The sequence below is a fragment of the Ambystoma mexicanum genome, chromosome 3q, assembly GCF_040938575.1.
Source record: "Ambystoma mexicanum isolate Mex_15411 chromosome 3q, UKY_AmexF1_1, whole genome shotgun sequence".
Classification (NCBI taxonomy): Eukaryota; Metazoa; Chordata; class Amphibia; order Caudata; family Ambystomatidae; genus Ambystoma; species Ambystoma mexicanum.
In genome coordinates, this window is record NC_090926.1 from 537,278,414 (window position 1) to 537,301,494 (window position 23,081).

Sequence of the window (23,081 nt, forward strand, 5' to 3'; positions counted from 1 at the left end):
GTTCAATTCAGAGCCTGTGTCTTCCTGGGGCATTTCCTCAGACGACTGTGTGCATGCAGCTTTGCGTGCATGCAGAAAGAGTGCATGTCCCAGAATGACGTCGGCGGCAGTGCCACACTGTCATCAGCGGGAGCACTTCTCTTATGAAGTGTGATTTGATGAATTGTACAATTGTGCAATAAACTCAAAGATGCATTAAAGTATGATGGCCATCAGCCTAATGCCTCTAATGACGCCACCGCTGGGAGGGAGGGAATGCTCACTGGATGCGGGTAGGGTGACGTCACAGACACTCCCAGCAGAGGTGACAACCGCATTCTCCTGGAACTGCCCTGGGGTAGACCGGGGCAACAGAGCAAAGACGTGCGTAAATAATGCCAAGGAAGTCTCATTGTTTGCAGAGCACCAACTGCACAGGTCCTGAGTGAATTATCCCAGTGCAACGCACAATTCAAGGGTAATACTACCCGCATCAGGACAGCCAAATGATGTATTTGTTCCGGCTAAGATTATGCAAATGTAGCAGCACAAAACAAGTCCTGCAATTAAAGGGTGATTAAACAGGTGGGTGTGTTGTGGCTGGCGCCCAAGGACTGGGTGTAGTCGAAGCTGCCTCAAAATGGAAGACACAGAAACAGGAATTGTGCTGCTCAGAGAGGTGCGGAGGTCAGGAGGGCGTAAAAAGGCCAACTTAGGCCACACAATGTAGCTGGTGCTTGTTCTAAAGCATCCAATGAACTGGGGGGATTCCTGTGCTCTGCTTATGGTCTCCCGGATGTTTCTTGCATCATTATTTGAAGGCCAATTGATAACGGACTTTAGCTGGGTGTTTCGATGCCTTCAGCTATATGTCATATGGCATGCAGGCATATTGGCACCAGGATGAGGAGATTGGCATTCATGGGTATGCTCTCAATCACCAGAGCCGCAGGGGCGGACTGGCCAACAGCGAACTCTGGAGATTTCCTGGCGGTCAGGTTACCAGACAAAAAAATAAATAAAAACCGGGACATGGCAACTGACATAAAAGTAAGACTAACTTTCAACAATGGCTTTCCAGGCACTACACTTCGGTGGCGGTTGGAGGAGAAGGGGTTTTAAGGAACGCTGGTCAAAGGGCTGTCAGTCGCACGTCTGCAGATTACGTTCGCTCAGCCCGTTTCTTTCTTCTTCTACTGGGAGGGGACATCACTGTTGAAAGCAGGCTTTCTACATACTGGGCACACTATTGTTTTCCAAATATGCATTTTACATTTCCATGGAAAAACAAAAGTAATTTTCAAACTGAGAAATGCTGCTTGCATTCACTAGTATTCTTTGAAATGTTTGTTGGTCCGACTTCCACACATACTTTGTACTTTGTGTGCCCCTTTGTTCCCCTTTGTGTTTTATCACAGGGTATAATTATAAAGATGTTATATGCTTGTCAAACTGGTTAATTACAATGTGCTGACAGCAGTTATTCGGAAATTAAACTGCGGGTTCATGAGTGCCAACTTTTGATTTTCACTACAGGGGCAGGAATAGGTGCCACCTCCGCCATGAATATAAGCAAGCGACCAGCCCAACCCATCCCCTGGCCAAACACATTTTATATCACTTGTGTTTTTTAATAAGTAATTGCAAAAATTCATGCTATTAAGAACCAGTTTTGAATATGTAACATCTAAGCAACGGTATCCCAAACTGCTGAGCTACCCTGGTAGCCTTCTACTGCACAGCGTGTCTATGAATCTCTTGATGTACTAAAAATCACTGCATTAACAACAGTATTTTGGGTGCACCACTGCCATGGAAGTGATTTGAAGTTGAAATGATTTACACTGTGGAGCTTGGAAAGAAGCCGCAGGAAAGAAATTGCACAATTTTTCCAATATTATTTTGAGCATTCCCTTTGAGTAGAGTCCAATTGCCAGCTCTGCCTCCTTGAAACTCCGCCCCCTTGGAACTCCACCCATACCTCCAAACTCCACCCTGGCCCTTGTGGGATCCCCCTCTACATTTTTGTTCATTTCCACCACTGGTTTTCAGTGTTACTGTTCGTATAAACACATTAGTTGTAAAATGCAGCATGTCTTCTGTGCAAGGTTGTGCATTCCTGCCTGCCAGCTATGAAAACCTGCTACCAAAAACCGGGACTATTGAGTCTTCTAATGGAAAAATCATCTTGAGAAAGGGGGACAGAGCACCCAATTCCGGGACCGACCCGGCAAAACCAGGAAGTCTAGTCACCCTTCCTGGTGTGCCCCTGCACCATAGGCCACCTTTGAGAGCAGACCCTGGTTTTCTCTGTCCCCATCACCCCACCCATTTCCTTCCCCCTGGGCTCATTCCCCAATTCCCAGAATGTACTGTAAGGTTGCAAGGATGCTCATTCTCTCTCTTATCAAATGCTTTATGCTAGCTTTTTATTATGTTTAAAGATCACTATTTGGACCCCTGTTCATACATTGTATTGGGCAGAGACCCCCTAAACATTATTTAGAGGGGTTTTGCTTGCTCACTTCACTCACTCACATTATATAATAAGGTACTACTTTGAAAAATGTTTCCAGGGCCACTTTTGGTAACCACTCTACCCCGAACCAGATGTACTGGCAGAAGGTTTGCAGCAAAGGAATATAGGAGCAATATAGTACAGCATACCTTGGGTTAACTGAGCCAAGATAAGAACCTACCTCTTCAAAGTGAATTTAGAGCATGTTTTCAGACGTACACCTCTGGCTACCCTACAATTCGCGAAGAATTGGTTGGAGTTCTCTGATCTTTATCTGGTTAAGAATGAAGCGATCCCTAAATGATGGCCAGCATTGGCACCTGGCCCCTGCACTGCTATCCTTCCAGCTAGACCTCATAACCCTCGATGGCCTTCTGTCTCCATAGAGCATCTGCCTCTCGAAACTAGGCAACCTCTGACTCGTCGTAGTTCCCCATCACATGAAACCCGGAAGATGAAATAGACACATACAATGCCTTTCATTAGTTGATCGTCATGTCATCATTAGATTCTTCTGTAAATACATGTGTTTGCTGGTCACCAATTCCCACTTGTTTAGAATTTCCATTTCACCATTTCTTTAATTTTATTTACAAGACTGCAGCTGATGCTGAGTTGAGTGTCAGGGATTCTGAAAGATAGCCAAGAGAAGCAGCATTACCTGAACATTTCTTTGGTGCTTCAAGGTTTGGGGTGCCATCCCGAGCAGGCACGCCACAGAAGATCCTTGATTTATTTTATTTATTTATTTATTACATTTGTTACACGCCCAGACCCTCAGGTATCACGGCGAGGTTGCAGAAGCCATGTTCACGATTACAAGCAATATTCAGATAGTTACACAGTGGGATTGAGTTACTTCACTAGGCATCATTCAAGCAATATAGCAGGCAAAGCATAGTTACAACTTTATACATGGGGAAAAAAAATATAGTCATATTTACAGATACTTACGGTTATTGCCCTTTATTTTATTTGAAAAGCCATGTTTTGAGTGATTTTTTGAAACCTGCAAAGGAGCCCTCTTCTTTGATGCTATTGGGAATTTTTGGGGGCTAAGTATTTGAAGCTACTGCCACCCGCTTTGCTATTCTTGTAGTGAGGAATCTCAAGTAACTGCTGGTTGTAGGATCTCAGTGCTCTTAAGAACGTTTATTTTTGCAGTACTTTGTTAAGGTATTTGGGAGCTGAGCCCTGTTGGCATTTGTTGGATATGCAAAGGGTTTTGAAGATGATCCTGTCGGCAACTGGTAGCCAGTGGTGATCCCTTCTAATCTTAGAGATATGGTCTGATTTCTATATGCCGATGGCTGCTCTGAGGGCTTTATTTTGTATGAGTTGTAGTTTTTTTAGATTGGATTTAGAGGTGCCTAATAGTAGTACATTACAATAATACAGCATCAATGAGGATTGAAGCAGGCCGGATTCGATGACCCTATTAGACAGTACAATGGCGAAACCTAGTTGGGTTTCCAGGACACGCTATGGTTATGTTAGTGGGAGTTATACTTCACACCACTGCATTTTGAAGGGTCTCCAGGTGCTCTGGTAGATCTGAAAACAGAGGGCGTAGGAGTTAGGACGGGGAGCGGCGCACGCGAGGGATGGTGCAAGATTTCAAAAATGGATATGAATGAGAAAGGTGACAGTTCTTTTTTTTTAATTTTTTGGGATCATCTGACTGTTTGATGGGTCAGCTTTCACCTATATCAGGGTTGGCCAGACTCAGAAAGAGAAAAACCTATCTTGAACTTGGGATCAATTTGAAAATCAGAACTGGGAAATGTCTTCTTTGTATGCTTTGTTATTCCTGCAGGCAAGCAGCGGCATCTCTGTGGCGAGAGTGGCTTTGCATAAACAGCGCACTGCGCCCTTAATGCTGCCGAGAGCGCTCATACTCTCCCAATGCCTGCCCGTTTCCTTAGGACCTACATGCGGGGCCGGACTGGGAACCAAAAGAGGCCCTGGAAATAATTCCCAAACGGCCACCATGCTACACATCTTGAGCATGTCCAGCCCCTTTCACGTAAGAACATTTGGAAATAAAATAGGTAACCACACGAAAGAGGCCCATGCTACAGAGGCCCACCGGGAAATCTCCAGAGTTCCCTGTAGGCCAGTCCACCCCTGCCCAGGGTGCAGAGGCCTACCGGGAAATCTCCAGAGTTTCCTATAGACTAGTCCACCCCTGCCCAGGGTGCAGAGGCCTACCGGGAAATCTCCACAGTTTCCATTAGGCCAGTCCACCTTTGCCCAGGGTACAGAGGTCTACTGGGAAATCTCCAGAGTTCCCTATAGGCCAGTCCACCCCTGCCCAGGGTGCAGAGGCCTACCGGGAAATCTCCAGAGTTTCCTATAGACCAGTCCACCCCTGCCCAGGGTGCAGAGGCCTACCAGGAAATCTCCACAGTTTCCATTAGGCCAGTCCACCTTTCCCCAGGGTGCAGAGGCCTACTGGGAAATCTCCAGAGTTCCCTATAGGCCAGTCCACCCCTGCCCAGGGTGCAGAGGCCTACCGGGAAATCTCCAGAGTTGCCTATAGGCCAGTCCACCCATGCTCAGGAGCTGCTTTAATGTCAGTTATGGGGCCCAATGTCCGGGCTGTGATTGACAAATCCTGACTCCGCTATGCCAAGCTCAGGCCAGGCCAGATGCGTAGCCAGATCTGTCTAACAAGTGGGTCCTGAAGCTAATGTAGTTGTGCCCACCGCAGCAACAGTGACATCTGTAAATGCCCACACAGCACTGCTGAGCGGGCATTTACAGATTTTGGGTGGTTCTTGCCCGTTAAGGCCCTACCCTGTCTAAGCCTCTGGCAGGGCTTCGCAACTTCACCCTCTGATATGCATTGACTGCTTCTCTTCTGGTATTTAATGTATCCTGAATTTTGCTTTCTATGTGAAGTATTGCACAGAACGTTTTATTGGTGTTTTCTAATAACACACTAATCTGTGCTTGTCAGTTCTGATAGTCAAGAACATTGAAGTAGACCTCGGATTGGAACGTGAAGACCCCAGTGGCATTCTAATATTTGATACCCAGCGCTGCCCCACCATACTCTTTCTTTGTCACAGTCTCCGGATGTCCACTTAGCCTCCACGTCTGTTTACTGAGGGAAGTGGAATTTTGCCTCAGTAGCCTGTTCCTACCATAAGGTGGCCAACATTTTGATATCCTTTTGCGGGACACTTGCCCACAGGCCGGTGATGACGTCACAGTGTCACTCACGTTTGGCCCGCCCCATTTGTAATTTAAATTTGTTAATGGCTCTTAACACACGGCTTAATCGCAATGCAAATGGTTTGCACTTGGAGGTGATGGTCACGTTTTTTAACTGCAAACATGACCATCACAGCCCCAGGAACAATGCATTGGTATTAGAATGAAGACAGGTGTCAGAGCGTTAGCAGTGCAGCTCGACCTGCAGGCTTAAAAGGAGCCGAGGCCACGGAGCCTCCCAAAGAAAGAAAGCAGCAGGTGGCAGCGCGGTAGTGTGTAGACGGCCACTTCAGTTTGCAGAGTGGCTGTGCTGGACGCAGTTTGTCCGGACTTGCTGTCTCCCGAGAGTCACCCTCGAGAGAACAAAGCAAGTCGGGACAACCTGCGTCCCGCACAGCCACTCTGCGAACTGCGGACAGAGTTACCAATTACGGGACAATCCCGCAAAATACGGTAAAGTTGGCCACCCTACCCTATTAGCCCTTCTGCTTCCCCGTCCCATCACACATTGACCCTTCTCACAGACCTGATCCAAAACTCATTCACGACGCAGAGCAAGTATGTGGGCCTCTCACATGGCAGCTAACCGCCCACACTCAATCGCCCAGCCCAGTCATAGGAACCCTCACAACTCCTATTGCTTACCATTAGAACACAGATACTAACCCTTAATCATCAGCACACTTGTGCACATTTGTGAGTCACTACAACATGTAAATATTAATCAAGATGCATGTAGGCAAAAGACCAGCATAATTCTGCCGCTGGGCCCTGCTGGGTGCACTCACCTTGGTCGCAGTGTTCTCCGCTGAAGCCGGGATCACATTCGCAGTACGGCTCGCCCCGCTCTGAAACTTTACACTGCCCATGGACGCATTTCATATTCCGGCAGGCACTGAACGACTCATTCTTGTGTTCACAATGAGTCCCTGTGTAGCCGTCTGCACATTTACACACGTAGGACACTTTGGCAGGCACGCACTTCCCATGAACACACCTGAAATGGAAAACAATTACTTATGGTGGGGCAATTTTTAAATTTTCACTCAAACACAGCTAAGCAATGAATGATAGCTTTACACTATGGGAAATAAAGATTTATTGGGCATTTGAGTCTGCTAGTTATTTAATTTTTCTAATGGACGGATAACATCTCTGAATTTTGTTTTTTGGAAGATCAGATTGAGAATCTGAGGTTGTGCTTGTTGATTATTGTTCTCGACGAAGGGTGATGCCGAAACGCATAGAGATCACATTCTGTTTATTCTAACTATTTCGTTCTGCATTAAATATACTCTATTTTCTAAAACATGTGCTTGTCAATAAGTATCTACTCATTCACTGTTATTCAGTATAGTGGTGTGCAGGGCATGCATGGATTCTTAGCTCTAGGACACTTATTAGTGTCATTATTAAACCATTAACTCTCAGAAGACAGCTTTAAAATAACACAGGCAGGCACTTCCAGCACAGAATTTGAAGTTTGTGTTTACTGCTTGATAAAGCTAGCTCAATGAGATCGCAGGGAGGCATAGGTTTTGGGTGGGAATTGCCAAGGGGATTAGCATGACCACGGTCTGACAATAGCTGGGCAAATATCCAATCACCCAACAGAGGAGGTATGTCCCTCCTCACATCCAATATCCCTCCAAGCTATATTCCAGTACAATAGTTTTAGCTTATAGGTGGTGCCTTAGCGCCACCTAATGGCAGAAACTAAGGAAGCAGCACAGAAGGGAGTTGTGCAGTAAAGCGTGCTCCACATCCCATTCATTTTTACAGGATTATCCATGGATGCTGTCATCAGTCTAAAAATCAGTAGAACTGCCTTCTTTTATTTTGCCCAAACATACTTTCAAATCCTCAACCCTTGTCCAGTTCCAATCCTTGGAGATATGTGGACACAGCAGGAATCGTGTGCCAATCATAATTGATGGCTGAGAGATTGCTACGGCATGAGCAGTAGAGGATTTTCGTGTGCCATAAGGTCATTGGCATGCTTTACAGGTCAGCTCAGTCTGAATATTATCTGGTGTGCAGGTGCCAACAACACGCAAAAGAGTGTTTTTGCTCTTTCAACAACACCTGACCAAGTATTAATTCCAATGGATGCACAAACCTACTCACAGACCTCACAGTACTGTGCTACTGTTAACAGATGCCAGCCCAAATGCCTGCTACCCACACTCTATACAGCGCTCAGCTGCTCCCGAACAAGGTCTGCGCTATAAACAATAATACAAAATAATAAAATGCACCTGGCCCAGTCTTTGCCCAACTATCTCGAAATATCTTCGTCTCGAAGATGGCACACAAAAAAACAGCAATCTGAATTCATAGTAAAAGCCTTCTGCTGGCCCCTCCTGCCCAGCTAACTACCACCCTATCACCTTTACCCCCTTCCTGGGCAAACTCTTGGAGAAGCTGCTCATCTCCCAGCAGATCCACACTGAATCTGTTGGTTTTCTCCACAACCACCAGTCTGGCTTCACAGCAGCCAGCGGCACGGACACTGCACTCCTGAACACCTGTGAAGACTCCCTCTTTTTTCATCCTCTTTACCTTTCCTCTGCCTTTGATAAAGTCAATCATGCCACCCTTATAAACTGGATCTGTGATACCCTTGGCATCACAGACCTGACAATGGACTGGTTGACCTCCCAGGTTCAACTGAGCCCTTTTCTCTCCTCCTTCACACTCTCCATCTGCAGCGTCCTTCATGCCTCTATCCTCTCACCATGGCTCTTCAACATTTAGCTTGCCCCTCTTGCCCATTTGATCTCCGCCTTCTTTCCGCACTTCCAGTAGTATGCGGCCCACACACAGCTCTCCTTCCAGCTTCTCTCCACTGCCTCCTCTTTTCCTCTTTAATTCCCGACTGTCTAACATCTATACAGGCATAGTGAGCTGCTGACGATCTCTGCCTTAATACCAGTAAGACTGAGATCCTTCTTATTAGGACCCCATCACCCTCCCTCCCTCCTACTCTCTGGTTGCTCTCCATGTCCCCCCAACCTCCCGTGAGACAAACAACCTTGGTGTCATCCTTTACCCCTCTCTCTCCTTCTCTCCACACATCACAGACCTTGCCAAGAAGGCCCACTTCCAGCTACGCCTCTTCAGAGGGATTCTCCCTTTCCTCACCTTCCCCCAGAAACTCAATGTTTCCAGAGCTCCGGCCCTCTCTAGGTTGTACAACAGCAACAGCCTCTTCCTCAATCTGCCTAAATCCCCCCAAGACTTATCCTTGGCCTCAAGCCCAGTGACCGTATCTCATCAGCGCTAAAATCTCTCCACTGGCTGTCGGCTGCTGCAAAGATCAAGTTCAAGACTCTCTGCATCATCCACAAGGCTTTATGGGGCCTGGAACCCGGCTACATCCAACTCTCTCTCGCTAAATACCTTCCTGCTAGAGCCCTTCGGTCTTCTAGCTCCAACTCTTTGCAGATCAGACCTTTCTCCAAGCAGAGAGAGGGTGGTAGATCTCTCCCTACCGCAGGTGGCTCCCTCTGGAATGGCCTCCCTGCCCCTTTCAGACTTGAGTCTGATCTCCTTAAGTTCTGGAAGCTTCTCAAGACCCTCCTTTTCTCTTCTTCCTTCCCTCTCCCCCTCCCCTGCTTATGTCCTCTTCTGCCTCATTTTGACTGGCATCCTGGTTCCTTCTGATTCATGCAGGGCACCAGGCCCTCCTCGAACAGTTTTACCCCTGCACTTGCTCTCCCCTGACCCCACACCCCCTAACCTGAACTTGCCCTACTGGGTTCTCTCCCCCTGTAGTAGCCTGGCTGCGCCTGCACCCCTTCAGCCCATCCAGCCGCATTCCTTGCACTTATCTCGTGGACCGTCTTCCCCTGCACTCTATGCATTCCCCTGGCACCTGTCCACCTGGCCTCCCCTTAGCATTTGCCTAACCTATGGGCCCGCCCCCCACTCACCCACTCCCCTGCTGCGCTCGTCACCCCGACATGAACTTCCTTTCCCTCCTTAGCATTAGTACATTCCACTCTGACCAGACTTTATCCCTTCTCCTCTCCCCATGTGACTGCACTTGCACGACCCAACTGACACAAGGCCTAGTAGGACCGTTTTTTGTCTTCTTAATCCCTGCAGCCCCCCCCCACACCTCTTTGTCTAGCTGCGCACTGAAACACCATTTGCTGTATAGGTGTATTATAAATATGCATTAAATAAATAAAATAAATAAAATGCTGTTACCAAAGGGGTCGGTCGGCCTGCCATGAGCATTGCCACTAGCACCTGAAATGTTCATGCTCAGTTGCTGACAGCAGTTTTTGATTTAAAGAAGAGCAAAAACCAACTGGAGCTTACCTGATCGTTCACTCAGACACAAACTGCTGAAGTCCGTTTACAGTGTTGATGACCATGATATCATCAACATGGAAGACGGACTTCATCAGTAGAGGATGGCGGCAGTGGACATTATGAGATAAGTTTTGCGTTTTAATAAATGTCTTAAGTGGCCTGTAGACTCGAGCTGGTGCTCGTAGAGTGAGTGGCTTGGCAGGGGGTGGGCACCTCAATAAGAGCAAATACTGACTATTAGCCATGCCCCTGTAAGAGCACCGGCTCGATTTTGTAAAAGGGCCGGACCCCTGGCCTAACTGCCAGCATTCAAGTCAGATAAATGTTGCCTTGGCTTTAAATTGCGGTGCTCACCCCCTGCCAGGCACCCCTTACACTGGAGATTTAGGGGATCATCACGCTGTCACCTGGAGTGCAGGGTGATGATTCCTGCACTTTTTATGAAAGGGGTATCTGGCAGGTGTTCGGCGACACAATCAAAAGCAGAGGATTATTATTTTTTTTTTTGTAAAGGCTGAAACTCTTGCACATACACTTCAGGCTTTACAAAAAAAAAACCTTGCCTTTTCACTGAGTCACTGACCCACTGTCAGTCACCCCTTTCATTAGAGATGTATAGATCATCGGCCCTGCATCTCTGATGAAAGAGGTGGATGACAGCAGAGTCAGCACAACAATCAAAAGGTGAGGCTTTTTGCTTTTTTCTAAATCCTCAAGGTCTCACTTACACGTCAGAGCTTCAGGCTTTAGAAAAAAAGCCTTACCATGTATAAGCATGGTGGGCTGGGATTAGCAGGGGATTTAAGAGGGCCCAGGCAGGGTCCCGTTTTAGAGAGAATTTCCGCATGCCTGCCGGGGTTCGGCCCCAGCTAGGCCTGGTCAACTTAAAGCAAAGGTTTTAGTATAAAGAAAAAAAGACGAGCCTTTTGCGCCCACATCTGGAAAGTGCAGGTGCTAACAGGGTTCTGGAAGGGGACCCGGGGCCAAGTGGGACAGTGGTCACGCAGCAGACAGGATGTTGGGATCGGTGGGCTTGTACCAGTGAATACAGCCTGTGTTCTGAGCAGCCTGATTGGCTAAGCAGAAGCCCCAAGGTGCCGATGACATGTAATGCCTCTAGAGACATTGTAAGTGCGCGACGGAAGCCACAATGTTAGGCAGCTAACATGTTTAAAGGCAATATGGACTAAAATGCCGGTGGTATGATAAAAGGAGGGCAGTAAGGGGCATTGCTTATTCTGGTATGAAGCCAAGTCTTCTGGCATTCTATGCATGCTCTGTACAGGCTGAAATACACACAAGTTGAGCAGATTTAATTCAATTATGGGCATTTTGCCAAGAGGATAACATCTCAAATCTACAACAACAAAAAAAGCATGTCACTGAAATGAAGAGCCTCGAGGAGATTGGACTATTTATGTGGTGCTGGCACAAGGGTATAAGGAATACATGACGTGCACCTCTGCACTGTGACCACACCTTCTAATTAACAACGTCATTCTAGAATGTTCTGATGATTACTGATTTGCTTACAACTTCTAATAACCTTGTGCTAGGAATGAGAAACTGAACATGCCAATATCACATAAAGTCCTGTCATTTGTATTAGTTCATCTCCAGATTCAGACATGCAAGCACCAGATCTAGATCAGAAGTCTCCTGGAGGTAGGCCTGCACCTCGAAATATCACTAAATATGACTGTGACCAAGGGGTGATCAGATAGAACCCTCTGTACTCTAAAGTGCCCCAGGTCCCTGTGGTACACATTAAATGATGCACAGACAGTGGCGCTGTAAACGAGCATAGGCCGTATGCACCATATTATCGCATTAATAGGAAAGCACCAGTGCTAGTAGAAACAAACGACGTACTTGTTATGAAGACACGCATCTCCTATTTCTTCGTCACACAAGGGTCCGGTCCATCCAGGATGACACTCGCAGACGACGCTGGTCTTTTCAATGGAGCGGCAGATGCCGTGCTTGCATATGTTGCATGATCTGCACCCAGGAAAGACTCCGATAGCGAGCGGGGGCAGATTCTTGAAGTCCTGAAGCTCGTCGTTGATGCGCACATCATGGATGCAGCCGTGGAAACCAATGGGCAGCCTCTCACTGCCCTGGCGCAGGGTCGAGGCGCTCGTGGACGTGGCCGTCGGGACTCCTGCAAAGCAACGTGTTGAGGCTCATTTTGCAATATTAGGCCATGGAATACATGATTGATCTTAGCTCCTCCTTGGACTAAGATTCCCCCAATATGTATTTATTTAAGATTGGGACTGGCCTTCAATACTATATAAAACGGTAATGGCCCAAAATGTCGCCCTCATAATTGCGACGGCCGAAATGATCAGGGTTTCTGAAAGTCAAACAAAAGGCAAATCTGCTCCCCTGTCTTTGCTTTCAGATTTGTCGTGGCTAGTCATTGCGGCTTCCCCTGAAGACCTCGTTGGAGTTTCGTAATGGCTGGGGGAAGGAGGCCAGCCTTTTATATAATGATGAGGCAGCTTGTGGTGCACAGAAGGATATGTCGCGACTTTGTATGCTTTACTCCCCTAGTGGAGTATTTATGAGTGCACTTGTGTAGCAGTGCATTGCCGCTCTATCAATGCTATTGAATGGGAGAGCTCAGGAAGTGGAGAAGGAGGTCCAAAGATGCTGAATAACTTGACTCTGCCCCAGCCCTGCAAGCATTTAGGAGGCACCAGCCTCTCTGAAAATCTCTCGACTCCCCAACCGCCCGGGGGGCCCCTCATTCAAGGAAATCCATACATATCATTTCTGTGACAGGACGGACACTTTATAGACCCTACCTCCAATGTAGAGAGGGCTGCTGAGGCCGAAGGAGGGCTGCTTCTGTAGCTTCCCGAGGCTCTTGGGCGTTCCTTTGTCCACTACCAGGAAGAGGGTTTGGTTCAGCATCACCAGTTCCACGGTGTGGAACTGCCCGTCGTTGATGGTTTCAACACTAGAGCAAGCACAGAAACGGAGGGGAGCATTATGAGAAGGCCGCCATGTTTTAACATCCCCCCAAACCCCAAGGAACGCATAGAATGGCTGCACATTGCACATGTGGAAGGAACTCAAGCCAAAAAGACATCTCTGAAATGAAAGCGCTTAGAGGTTATTCGAAACAATAGCGACACATTCCCTTTTAGAACAATAGCGACACATTCCCTTTTAGAACAATAGCGACACATTCCCTTTTAGAGTAATGGCATTCATGTTTACTTTGCTGACTGCCCAATGACGGTGCACTTTGCTGCCATCGGCAAGGCGATGCTGCGGGAGGGTCCACAGACAGCTTTATAAATGTCCATGTTAGAAGGTGTGCTTTTACAAGGTACTGGCGCTACCGCTGGTTTTAGTTGAACAATGCATTGTGATACGTAGGACTGCGACATAGAAAACAAAAACGTGTTTCATTTTAAGCAAAATAACCAACGTGAGGTTTTGCAGGCATATCCTTTTTTTGAGGAAAATCATATATTTCATTCATGTCATTTAGGTCGATATAGATGCCTTCCTGGGGCTCATTATTTGCATAGTACTGCCATCTAGTGGCTAAAAATAGAATAGTTTTAGCATATTTCGAAATGTGCTCAACCCCATCCAATTTTACGTCTTATCAGTAACTGGGGAACATGACCTGATGCTGTGAACGGCAACAAGGTAAAATAGTTTTGTCCATCATTACGTTCGGAGATTAGGGGGTGATGGGGGGTTTGAACCTTAGTTCCAGGAGCATGGACACAATCTTATTCAAGAGGGTGGCGCGGGTGGAGGGGGTTAGGTGGGAGAACATCATTGCATATAACCAGGGTCTGCAATCTTGAGCTCTCTGAAAGGTTTTGACAACAGCTCCCATTGGCCTTTACCAGCATAGTCGCGCCTTGAAACACCTGTGTATAGGCGCGTTACAAATACCATATCATATCATATCATAGTCAGTGGTGAAGGATCATGGGAGTCGTAGTTCTACACTTGTGGGGAGCGTCAGGTTCCAGGCCCCTGGAGTAAGAGAATTCTATGGCTAGTGAGCATTACCCAAAGTGTTACAGCAAGGTTTGGCTTTCATGTATTACAGCAGCACATAGAGCCATGGACACTCTCCGCCCGCAGTGTTTATTTACACGTGGGATAGTGGCATATGTTGTGCCCTTAGTTCCCTAGACCTTCAAGTACACAATAGAATGCTTTGGCATCTGCCTAATCCAGTAGCAGGCCTCCCTGGAGCAACGCGACAGGCTGAAACATATGTAAACTCCAATTTAAAAGGCTGTAAATTATGAACACATTTGAAACATATTAACCGTGCCCCAGAGGCACACACCTGCCGATATGACATCAAATCATATCTTCGTTAAACTTGATGTTTCTCATATGCCATATATTGCCTTCATATGTTTGCTGTATGTATAAGTGTGAGGGACAGAGTCCTTTTGTCAGAGTGTTCCTTTAGTTTATTCTGATAGGCTGAGGGTAGGACTGTGGTATCAGGTAATAACGTCTCCATGAAAAAAGTCGTCTTCTTGGCGACTTAAAAAAATGCATTAATGATGCACCCTACAGGCTATCAAGCACTTTGCCCAAATATCCTAGGACTGGAGGCAGTGGTCGAAGTGAATGAAAAGAAGTAGTGGAACTATGTTCCCTACTGGCCTGCACCCCTCCCCACAAACCCCATTGATGCACCCCCTCCCATGCACAATACAAACCCCAAAACACATTCGCCTGATGTTTAAGGGAACATCCACAGCAGTGCACTGAAAGTGCAAGTTTCAACGTGTTCCTACACCTTTATTTTAAAACGAAACCGTTCCGGAACGGTTTCTTTTTAAAATAAAAGTATAGGAACGGTAAAACCTATTTAAAAGAAGTAGAGGAGCACCGCTCCCAACCGCTCCCGCTCACTTCGACCACTGACTGGGGGTAATAATATATAATTATCCCCCTCATAGAATATTTGGGGAAAGAATTTTGGCAGCCAGGAAAATGTCGCCAGAACCTGATGACTTTTTTACGGCAACATTTTTGAATGGATCCAGGACTGCATGGTGTGTTGTAACAGCTTTACACTCTTGTAATTAGTCCCCATACGAGCAACATTATCAGTCCAATCTTCCATTTTAGTTAATATATATTGATTGGTTTAATACATTGAAGTGCAATGCACAGGATCTTCTGCTGCATTATCCTTGTTGAATTGTTATGTTTATGGAAGATTTCCACTACACAAAAAGAAAACTTGGCAATAAAAACTGTTTCAACAAATAAAGAAATCACCCTCTTGAATACAATATGATGAACAATGTCTGGTTCCACAAAATTACAAATTCAAGGAGGTTTCGTGGTCTCTGGCTTCCTAAAACTGTGAAAGACAACTTCTATACATGCACACACAACCTTGCTTCCATGGTTTGCAGCACACCTAAAAGAATGTACCGTTCACGATGCCTGCATTAGCACAGTGGGACACATGCCAGCCAATCAGGAAGCAAGGAACATGGGCTTGAACTGCTGGTATAATTCATCCTCCTAAGGCACTCCCCCTGCCGACATGTTTCCTGCCTCGACCCCGATTCCCATTTCCCCTCCTCTCTTCGACCCCAAGGCCCAGTACTTTCACCTCTGCCTCTTTGTTCTGCATTGGATGGCATGAACATCACTCGGCAGTGTTAATAGAAAAAGGACTTGCGCCCATTACTGTTTGCTCCATCTGCCATCTTAGCTTGTAGACTTTGATGGATGTGGCCCTGAACGCTCAGTAAGGTCCTCACTTCTCTCTGACCACAAAAGCATGGACTGGCGGCCATTACCATCAAAGCTTTCAGATTTCAGCACACAACACACACACATCTTAAAAAAATGTTTAAACATGAATTTCAGCTGTCTTAGTTTTAATCCTCTAGTATATCAGGACGGTCACCATTGTTGTCTGGGCATACACACTGCCCTTCTTGAAATGTCCTCTTTGTGCCCATACCACATCTGCATTTCCTATCCGTATGTTCATCCCGCTTCCTGGTCCCCTTCAACCATGCAAGCCTACAGATGAAATGTGCAAATGATGGTCAAACAGCCCCTTGTTAGTCTCTCACCTCACACACCTGCCCATTGTTACAGTCTCTCATCTCACACACCAGTCCATTGATACAGTCTGTCATATCGCACACCAGCCCATTGTTACAGCCCTTCACCTCAAATACAAGCCCATTGTAACAGTCTCGGAATTCTAACACCAGCCCATTTTTACAGTCTCTGACCTCAAACACCAGCCCATTTTCACGGTCTCTCACCTCAGACACCAGCCCGTGTTTCCAGTCTCTCACTTCAAACACAAGCTCATTGTAACAGTCTCTCTCTTCAAACACCAGTCCATTGTTACAGTTTCTCCCCCCAGACACCAGCCCAGTGTTACATTCTCTCACCTCCAGCACAACCCCTTTGAAACAGTCTCTCTCCTCAATCACCAGCCCATTGTCACGGTCTCTCACCTCAAACACCAGCCCATTTCTACAGTCTCTCACCCCAGACACCAGCCAATAGTTACAGTCTCTCACCTCAAACACAAGCTCATTGTAACAGTCTCTCTGCTCAAACATCAGGCATTGCTACAGTCTCTGACCTCAAACACCAGCCATTGTTACAGTCTCTGACCTCAAAAACCAACCAATTGTTTTATTTTGACAAAGACATTCTAAGAAAGCGGGTGATATAGTGGGTGCATGTTTTACTGCTGTGCTTTCTTTTTGACGTGATAAAAGGTTTAGCCACTTTAGGAGTGTGTGTAGAACAGTTGACCTCTTTCCGAGTCAGCAACACTTTTTGATTTAAAAAGCGCAGCCCACTATCTGATAAAGACCAGACATAACCACTGAGCAGAGGAAAAAGCAAAATGCAGTTTCATTTGCCAGATTTAGACTTACTTGCACACAAGTGGCCAAGATTGTGAGTGCAGCAATATTACACACTTGGTTTTTAGATGAAAGAGAAATAACTTGACAAAAGCAGTTATGGGTCCCTGTACAAAACTCAAAAGGAGCCTTCATGCCATGGGAATACTCTTGTGTTAGATTTTTCTATTTACGCCTCGGTTATTTTTGTAGATCAACCGTCCATGTGGATCTTGGTGAAACACCAACAACTGCATTTTTGACCCATCGATTAAGATTATCCCTAGAGAGCGACAAATGGAGCAAAGGGAAACATGATAAACCAGGGGTCTGCAACCTGTGACTCTGGGACTATGAGTCCCATGATCCCTCACCATTGACTATTCTGGCTAGGGCTAGTGGGAGTAGTAGTCCAAAGCATCTGAAGAGCTAAAGGTTGCAGATCCCTGGGATAAACCTTGACGAATTTCACTCTGGGTGTACGTGACTGTGGTACACCGGACAATCAACTGGTACAGCAATTGCAGATTCGCGCCTAGCTGAATCATGCCAGCTTCAAAGGCGGCAGCATCTGAGCCTGCCCTCAGTCACCCCAAAGCAGGGTATGTGGGGACACAGAAGCAAGGGAGGCAATGCATAAGCACAGGGGGCAAGTCCTAAAAATAAAAAGTGGGGTGACTCATTAACATACCAATTGAATGTGGCAACACCAGAAATAAGCGTATCAAGGTGCCCTCTGAAAGAACTGTGTGAACACGTCCACCCGCATGTACCCTCAACTTGAGCCGTGCATGAGCGTTCATGAAAAACATGAACGCGAGCAAAGTGGGTGGAAGATGGTATAAGTAGTAGGCAATCGAGATGAAGATCAAGAAAACATTACAGAAACACTTTGTTCTATTAGGGAAGGATTGAAAAAGAACTGCCTGCTCCTACCAGGGGCATGCAGCTTCTCTGTGTAGTAGGGTCCAAACTTTACAGGGGTCCCAGATTGCTGCAAGAACTGTGTACGGGGGGAACCATGGGCCTCTCACTGTATTATGAAGAGGAATTCTATATTTGTCTGTTACTCCACTGCCTTCTTCAGTTCCTATCACCTGTAATGAATAGGAAATTAGAAGCGAGATTTGTGTCATAGTGTTTCACAACCCTGCAAAGTGCACCTCTGACTACAGTCTGCATTGGATACAGGCGACTGACCAGAACAACAGTTATGGGGTCTGACTTCAGCTGAATTCTGTCTCCTGTATCCCTTGATTGCAATTACCCGAATACCATTCTTCGTCACACTTGCCCATCTAAGGCAGGACATTTATCTGAATATTGGATCCATTGCTAGGTAAAATGAAGTATTTGCTTCCACAGTCCTTTTAGCTCGGTCGCCGCCATACTGGGGAGGTCTATCACCTCGGCTCAGACATGGCGCTTCTCAAGTGAAATGCTGAAGCTGAAAGCACACAACCATGCTCATGCCAGCAGGCACGTGATCGCTTCTAGCAGCAGAATTGTGAAATGCTACAATGGGACTAAACTATGTAAAAACATGGACAACATTGAAATGTGCGCCGAGCAGAAATCTAAAGAAATCAATGGAAATATTGTCCTGTGTTCCATCCTTGGAGTGCCTAATAGCTAAGGGTGCTCAATCTTGCTGATCAGACAAAATTGTGTATAGATTGTGGTTTATATCAATGGCTTAGGCTTTGGCTCTGACCATCTTGGATGATTTCCAACGCGGCTGAACGATTACTGACATAAGGGTATAGTGACCTCGGGGGGGGGGCGTGGCTAAGCGGCCATGCGGTAAGACGCTTTACTGGGGAGCTCCGCTGCGATCCTGTCTAAGATCCGTATAAACTGACCAAAATCGGCCCAAATTCGACTGAAAGGCGTCGGAACACCTGTGGACCATTTGCCCTGATCCTGGAACAGAACCGGACCGGGGATCGAGGGGGAACGCCCGAAGAAGGAGCGGCTCACGAGAAACAAGATGGCGGCCGGCTGGGGGGATTTCTCCAGCGTGGAGATTTGAAGCGAAGCTGCGCCCCAACAGGACGCAGAACAGGAGGCGCGAAAGCGAATCTAGGGCCAGGAAGACCTCCACAGAAGCCACAGCAGAGACCCGGTCACCCTGAAGGAGAGGAGAGACGACCGAGGCGAAGCGCCACTGGCCAACACAGCAGACGGGGAGCCGGGGACGAGGGCCCGCTCCGCCTCTGGGACGAGAATAAGGGCGCCCGAAGCGGAGCGCTGCCGGCTCGCACAGTAGAAGGTGAGCCGAGACAGGAGCCCGCCCCGCTCCTCTCCTGCCCCCAGTACCTCTGCTCCGTCCCTTCGACGGGAGACATTTTACAAAATCGGCGGGCGGTGCGGCCCCAAAGAAGATCACGGGAGGAGGGTAGGCTGAGAGGCGCCCAACATACCCTCGGAGACACGGACATGCCGTAACAATAAGACATATAAACCCCCCAGGGACAAGGAAGGCAGAAACGAATTGTAGCTCCAGGATCCGCTCACAGCGCCCAACAAGCCTCGAGGACAGAAGTAACAGAGGAAAACCAGGGGCCCACCAGCAGCCGGAAACATACTCCCCACGACAGGCCACACGCAAGCAAGTACAAACAATATAATACGCACAGTGGCCATGTCTAACAAGAGAACAGAGGGGAAATCCAAACAAAGCAGCATGGACACTTTTACCAAAACACTGGGGGACAAACAGCAGAACCCACCGGGCGCAGCAATGGCGGGGATGAGCACCCCTCACCAGCCAGACCATGGGAAGGATGGCCACATCCTCGAGGCGATCGCCTCTCTAAAGACATCCTTGGAAAACAAAGTGGACGCCGCTATAGGAGCCCTGAAGGCATCCCTAGAACAGAAACTAGATACGGTCATGGTGGATGTTCTCCTTCGCCAGGAAGCAAGGAATCTGACAGACAGAGTAACGGCAACGGAGCAGCAGGTGCAACAAAACACCACAGACGCTACCGTTGCACGAACCCAAATGTCGGAAGTGATGCAGAGAGTCAAGATCCTAGAGCGAAGAGCTGAAGATGCGGAAGGCAGGGCAAGGAGGAACAACGTTCGCATAATAGGGGTCCCGGAGGGGGAGGAAGGAAACGACCCCACAGAATATGTCGAGAACATGCTCCTCCAGGAGGTCGGAGCTGGAACACTGTCCCAAAATTTCGTGGTGGAAAGGGCGCACAGAGCCCTAACTAGGAGACCCCGGCCCGGTGCCACCCCGAGTGCGATGATCGCCAAGATCATGAACTTTAAGGATAGAGAAAAGATACTAGCATTCTCCAGGGGGGGAGGAGAGATCATCAGGGGATCCTCCAGGGTCACCATATATCCGGACTATACAGCCACGGTCCAAAAACAAAGAGCGCAGTTTGGGCCTACAAAAGAACGCCTCAGAAGAGCGGATATTTGATATATGCTCCTGTTTCCGGCTAAGCTGCAGGTGCTGCATAAGGGCAAGACATCCTTCTTTGAGTCCACAGAAGAGGCCCACGCGTGGATGGACGCGCAGGGGATCCCCCAACTGGAGCGGAGAAATGGCAACAACAAGGCAAATCAGCCCCGGTGAAGAGCCCCTCGGGCTGTAAGAACCAATGACGCCAAGCACCTGAGAAATGCATGAGTCAGGATGAATGGGAATGTGAAGGAGCAATGAACCCTGCCCAGTCGCGTCAAACCGAGAGCAACCTACCCCCGAGAAGAAGCGTAAGCTAGTTCGGATGTCAGTTCCAAGGCATCACGCTGCAGCGAGTCTGCCCCACTCAAAGGAGCAAGACAAGAGAAGCGGCAAGGCCCCAGCAGGAGGAGGGTGCCTGGGTGTTAGTTTTTTAGTTACAGTTCTAGTTCGAGTTATGGACTTGTTTAAATGGCATATGAAAGGCATTCGCAGCAAGATCGGTGGGATATAATATGAAAAGAGAATTTCAGAAACACCAGGTGCAGGCGCAGGAGGCAATGGACAAGCAAGAGGCTATGGGACTATGGAGCCGGACCGAATAATCACATATGGGTCCAGATGAGCTGGTAATCGCGACCTGGAATGTGAGAGGGCTAAACGCATATGTTAAGAGGCTGCGAGTCTATGCCTGGCTGAACAAGATTTAGGTGAAGATAGCCATGCTTCAGGAAACACATCTGACACCAGAAAAACAGACTAAGGTTGACCAGAAATGGGGAGGACAAGTATATAGTGCAACATATTCAAACTATGCGCGAGGAGTGTTAATATGGATCGCTCTGGGGGTCCCGTTCCAGCTTATAAAACAAGAGACTGATTCAGAGGGCAGGCTGGTGCTGGTACACGGCATGTTGGAGAACAAGGAGGTGTGTCTAGTTAACACCTATGCCCCAAACTACGACGCAACCGAATTCTTCAGGAAGCTGGCACCCAAGCTAGCCCAATACAGAGATGCCACGTTTGTTTGGGTGGGAGACTTCAACTGCACCCTGGACCCGCTCCTGGACAGGTCGGACGATAAGCACAAGAAACCAGCACCCCCTTCTAGGGAACTGCACAGGGCCCTCGACCGTCTGGAGCTGGAGGACGTCTGGAGACAGGTACATGGAGGGAAAAGAGGGTACACACACTACAGCGCACCCCATGGAATATTCACACGAATAGACTATATATTCACGGGTATTGAGACACTGCAGGAATTCACAACGATTGACATTAAAGCCCGAACACTTTCAGACCACGCCCCGGTGCTAGCAACATGGGCACATACACACCAGAGAGCCCCGATACCAACATGGCGGCTCCGGGCAGAGGCGTTGGGAGAGGGTGAGTTTGAGGAACACCTTCGGGAGGTGATCGAAGACTACTTTGAAAATAATGAGGGAAGTGTGGGAAGCAACGCTACACTCTGGGACGCATTCAAAGTGGTGACACGGGGGGGCGGCTATTGGCAGGATGGGGGGACTGAAAGGCGCAGCCTTGGAAGAACTCAACAAACTGGAGAGGCAGATAGAAACAGAGGAGCTCAGAGCAGAGGCGGTGGGGGAAGGGCCTAGGGAACTGATGGAGTTGAGGATGAGATGTATAGAACTGTGGGAGAAACTGGGAAAGTTGAACTATGCGAGATATCTATAACGATTGCACGCAGAAGGGGATAAGCCGGGTAGGCTCCTGGCATGGCTCACCAAGCAAGAGACCAAAAGAGACCCCATAATAGTCATAGAAGACGAAACGGGGAGAGAGGTCAAGGACCAGCAGCATATCAATCAATCATTTGCCCGCTTTTACGAGCAACTGTACGCCCCTAACCCAGAAATTGACCCAGAGGACATCACAGAGGCGCTGGCAGAGATAAGGCTGCCAAAGCTAGCAGAAGAGCAGGCGCAAATGCTTGATGCCCCACTCACGGAGGAGGAGATAGAGAGCGTAATCGCTGAGCTCCCCACTGGCAAATTCCCAGGCCCAGACGGACTCCCGCGAGAGTTTATAAAACATACAAGTGTACCATCACCCCGAAACTACTAGAGACATTCCAAGACCGTATGAAAGTGGACGTTTGCCGACTAACATGTCGGAATCAATAATTGTAACGATCCTCAAACCAGGTAAACCGCCCACGAAATGCGCCTTGTACAGGCCGATCTCCCTCATCAACCAGGATGCCAAGATACTCACGACTGTCCTGGCCAACCGCCTGAAGCAGGTAATCCCCGCCTTAATACACTCTGACCAGACGGGTTACGTCCCAGGGAGGAACACGTTGTGGAACCTCCGTAGATTACATCATGTGATAGATAGGACAAATCAGAAACAGGGGGAAGGCGCGATAGTGTCCCTGGACGCCGTTAAGGCATTCGATTCGGTGAATTGGAGGTGGCTGCTGAGGGTCCTTGCTCATTTTGGCATTGGTGAAGGGTTTCTTAGTTGGATTGGGTTATTGTACAGGGACCCCAGAGCAAGGGTAAAGACCGGGCGTATTATTTCTGGAGAATGGAGAATACACAGGGGAACCAAGCAGGGGTGCCCACTGTCACCAATGCTGTATATTCTGGCCCTGGAACCGCTGGCGGTCTTTCTCGGGGCGGAATATGGAGACACAGGCATAGACATACATGGAGTACTGCATCAAATCTCGTTATATGCAGACGACATGCTGCTTTAT

General features: G+C 47.8%; 1 protein-coding gene across 1 annotated transcript in view; it reads right to left on the reverse strand.

Moving 5' to 3' along the window:
• Positions 1–23,081, reverse strand: part of SLIT3 (slit guidance ligand 3) — a 1,101,025-nt gene that overhangs the window by 15,150 nt on the left and 1,062,794 nt on the right. The window contains exons 33-35 of the mRNA XM_069654301.1: positions 12,853–13,007; positions 11,912–12,203; positions 6,505–6,713 (exon numbers count right to left, since the gene is read on the reverse strand). Coding sequence (XP_069510402.1) covers positions 6,505–6,713; positions 11,912–12,203; positions 12,853–13,007 — 656 coding nt within the window. The remainder of the gene's footprint in view (positions 1–6,504; positions 6,714–11,911; positions 12,204–12,852; positions 13,008–23,081) is intronic.